The 3,765-nt window shown below is 54.7% G+C and overlaps 1 protein-coding gene across 1 annotated transcript in view; it reads left to right on the top strand.

Moving 5' to 3' along the window:
- Positions 1–2,879, top strand: part of LOC138861592 (soluble scavenger receptor cysteine-rich domain-containing protein SSC5D-like) — a 7,445-nt gene extending 4,566 nt beyond the window's left edge. Inside the window, exon 4 of the mRNA XM_070121383.1 lies at positions 2,191–2,879. Coding sequence (XP_069977484.1) covers positions 2,191–2,879 — 689 coding nt within the window. The remainder of the gene's footprint in view (positions 1–2,190) is intronic.
- Positions 2,880–3,765: the final 886 nt, after the last annotated feature.

Raw genomic sequence — 3,765 nt, 5'->3', positions numbered from 1 at the left:
TCACTGTATCCGCATCGGAGCGTTTATGTCGGCTGTTAGAATATTTAAGATTGTGTTATTTATCTTATTCTTAAGCTGAGTTGGGGGGAGGGGGAGGGAGTAGGGGAGCAGACAGCATTTAAGTGGCAGTTGTCTTTTTTTCCTTGCTTTCATTCGTCCGAGGTACTCTGGGCAGATTTCGATGACCATATGTGATGAAAATGATTTACATATTTACATATTTTTGGAGGAGGAGTGGACACCGCATTTGCAGAAACGTCTCAATCATGATGGCTTTTGCTTGTAAATTATTTAGCGGTTCATTATGTAAATACCAAATGGTAAATCCTGAGTTCCCAAATGGGGAATAATAACTTCTTTTTTTTGCAGAACTGGTTCCAGAGCATAAGATGGCAGCTCCCTCATTCCCCGGACTATTAAAGTTATTTTCCTCGCATATTTGGTGCGGGTGATGAAGGCGACCCGGGATTCTCCGGGCTTGGCTCCTTTGAGAAAGTAAATTAGCGCAGCCTCTTGACGGACGGACGGCCAAGGTCACTGATTGATCATATTATAAAGAAATAATTGGCCTATTAGGCGGGGGAGGGGGGGGAGGATGCTCTCCCAGGGTGAAAGGAAGATGCAGCGGCCGGGTTGTGTTCGTGAGGGGAAGAGGGGGGGGGGGGGGGAGCGAGAAGAAATGCTTAAGAAAAATGAAGAGCCGTGGGGAGTGAGGTGGGGGGTGGGGGGAGGAGGAAGAGGAGGAGGGGGAGGGGGATTCACACCGGCGATAAAGATGTATTAGCCGCGCAGGAGGGGATAAAGACGTATAAATGAGAGGAAGCGTAATAAAGCTGTGTTCGAGTTTCACGGAGCTTGAGTAGAATGCGCTGCAGCACACGAGGCGACGGCGTTGTGCAGATTCACTGTGCATTTATTAAGAATGGAAAAAAGAGAAGGGAAAAAATGATAACAGCTTTAAGATTCGATTAAATTTCACAGGAGGTAATAATCAAGTACTGCCTCCTCCCCAGGTGATAATAGACAGCCTCAAGAATATATTTAAATACAGCACAGTAAGATACACAAAGTGCCCCCCCCCCTTCCTCCCAAGCCCTCCCTTCCCCCACTCCCTTTCCCTCGCCCCTTCCAATTACCCCTTCCCCCCACTCCCTCCCTCTCGCCCCTTCCCCCCACTCCCTTCCTCTCGCCCCTTCCCCCCCTCCCTTCCTCTCACCCCTTCCCCCACTGCCCTCCCCCTCACCCCTTTCCCCACTGCCCTCCCCTCCCCCTCCCCCCTCCACACCCCCTCCCACGCCAACCCAGAGTGTACGAGGGAACATTTGAATACCCAGAGCGATTGCCTCTGATGGATATGGCAGAAAACGCGGCGCCTTCATAGAAAATGGAGAGTTAAACAAAGTAGCGACCAAATGCGGAAGAATGCGATGGTGGCTCCGCTGTGTCTCTCTCAACGCTGCTCGGGGATGAACATACACCGAGCCAACATACACCAACATACACCAGTCTCGCACGTCGATAAGTAATCAAGATTTACAGGGGGGGGGGGACACGGCGAGGGGAGGGAGGGTTGCTTTGCGCTTTCCGATATGGGGACCCCGCTCTTGGGCATGGCGGGGGAGGGGGCGGTGGGCGTGGGGGGAGGGGCGGTAGGGGGGGAGGCGGTGGGCGTGGGGGGAAGGGGCGATAGGTGTTTGGAGGGTTGGTGGGGGGAGGGGGCGGTGGGCGGGGAGGGGGGGCGAGGGGGGGAATGGTAATGGCATGGGAATTACCATGGCGTGGCGGCGGTAGGAAAACAACGAGGCAGTCTCAAGCAGGATGTGAAGGAAAGAAGATACAGGGAGCGAGGAGAAATAGGATGAAGTGAAAAAGAAATGATACACGGTGATGTCCGTTTCTGTCTATTTACCGATTTATCTATGGATCTATCTGTCTATCTCTATTATATATCAATTTATTTATCTATTTATTTCTCTATTTCCTATATATCTATCAATCAGTCAATCAATCTATCTGCCTATTTATTTATCGATCAGTCAATCTACAGTATCTATCTGTCTGTCTGTCTGTCTATATCTATCTATCTATCTATTGTTTATTTATCTCTTTCTTTTCATATATATATTCATCTATTTATTGATCTGTTAACCTGTTTGTTATCTATTTCGTTAACATAACCATAATTTCAAGAACCTCGACATTGGCGACCCGAGTCCCACCCACGACTCGAGTCCCACCCAAGCCTCGAGTCCCACCCAAGCCTCGAGTCCCACCCAAGCCTGGAGTCCCACCCAAGCCTGGAGTCCCACCCAAGCCTGGAGTCCCACCCAAGCCTCGAGTCCCACCCAAGCCTCGAGTCCCACCCAAGCCTCGAGTCCCACCCAAGCCTCGAGTCCCACCCAAGCCTGGAGTCCCACCCAAGCCTCGAGTCCCACCCAAGCCTGGAGTCCCACCCAAGCCTGGAGTCCCACCCAAGCCTCGAGTCCCACCCAAGCCTCGAGTCCCACTCACGCCTCGAGTCCCACTCACGCCTCGAGTCCCACCCAAGCCTGGAGTCCCACCCAAGCCTGGAGTCCCACCCAAGCCTCGAGTCCCACCCAAGCCTCGAGTCCCACCCAAGCCTCGAGTCCCACCCAAGCCTGGAGTCCCACCCAAGCCTCGAGTCCCACCCAAGCCTGGAGTCCCACCCAAGCCTGGAGTCCCACCCAAGCCTCGAGTCCCACCCAAGCCTCGAGTCCCACTCACGCCTCGAGTCCCACTCACGCCTCGAGTCCCACTCACACCTCGAGTCCCACCCGCGACCAGCGCTCGCGAAGGCCAAAGCTCCACCTAAAAGAGCGGGGACGAAGCGCTCGACGCAAGCTCCAATTTCAAAATAGGGAACTCGCCTCCAGTGCATAGATAACATGCGATTTAAATTGCCCCAAAGCCGATAATCACATGTTCCTCCCGTGGTAACTATGCCCTACTAAATTGTGGGATAGCACCCTTTTGCGTCCCGCCGCTCGTCCTCGCCCCTCCCTTCCCTCTCCCTCTCTCGTTCCTTCCTCCCTTCCCTTCTCCTCCTTGTCCCTCTCTCTCTCCCTCCCACCCCTCCCCTCTATCACCTCCTCCTCCTCCACCACCACCACCTCTTCCTCCTCCTCTCTCCATCTTCCTTTCTCCTCCGCTTCTACCCCTCCTCCTCCCTGTCTCTCTCCCTTCTTTCCCTCTTCCTCTTCCCTTTCCACCACCACTGCCACCTTCTCCTTCTTCTCCCTCTCTCCCTCCTCCTCCCTCCCTCCCTCTCACCTTCTGCCACCCTTCCCCCGCCCTCCCTTCCCTCTCTCTCCCCCTCCTCTTTTCCTTCTCATCCTTCCCTACCCTCTCTCTCTCCCTCCCTCCTGTACCTCCTATCCCCTCTGTACCCCCACGCCCCCTCGCTATACCCTCCCCCAACACCCTCAATATCCTCCCTCCCTCCCTTCCTCCCTCCCTCCCTCCCTCTCCCCCCCCCCTCCAGGCAGAGAAGCCGAGGGAAGCCAAAAGTGGAAGGTAATTTTTCAGGACGAGCGTGTTTTCTGATCTCCGTTCGGTCGGGCCTCAAGTACTCGGTGGGTCTCGAGAGCTTGTTGGTTCCGCCGGCTGCAGGGAGGCGGGCGGGGAGGCAGGACCCGCTCCGGCCGGACTCGGGTGGGTTGGGGGCGCGCTCGGCTTGCTTCGGTTTGCTTTGGCTCTTGGTGGTGGTGGGGGTGTCTTTGTTGTTGTCTTTTATGCTTTGGTGTT

The sequence above is a fragment of the Penaeus vannamei genome, chromosome 4, assembly GCF_042767895.1.
Source record: "Penaeus vannamei isolate JL-2024 chromosome 4, ASM4276789v1, whole genome shotgun sequence".
NCBI classification, from domain to species: Eukaryota; Metazoa; Arthropoda; class Malacostraca; order Decapoda; family Penaeidae; genus Penaeus; species Penaeus vannamei.
This window is presented reverse-complemented; position numbering and strand designations above follow the sequence as displayed.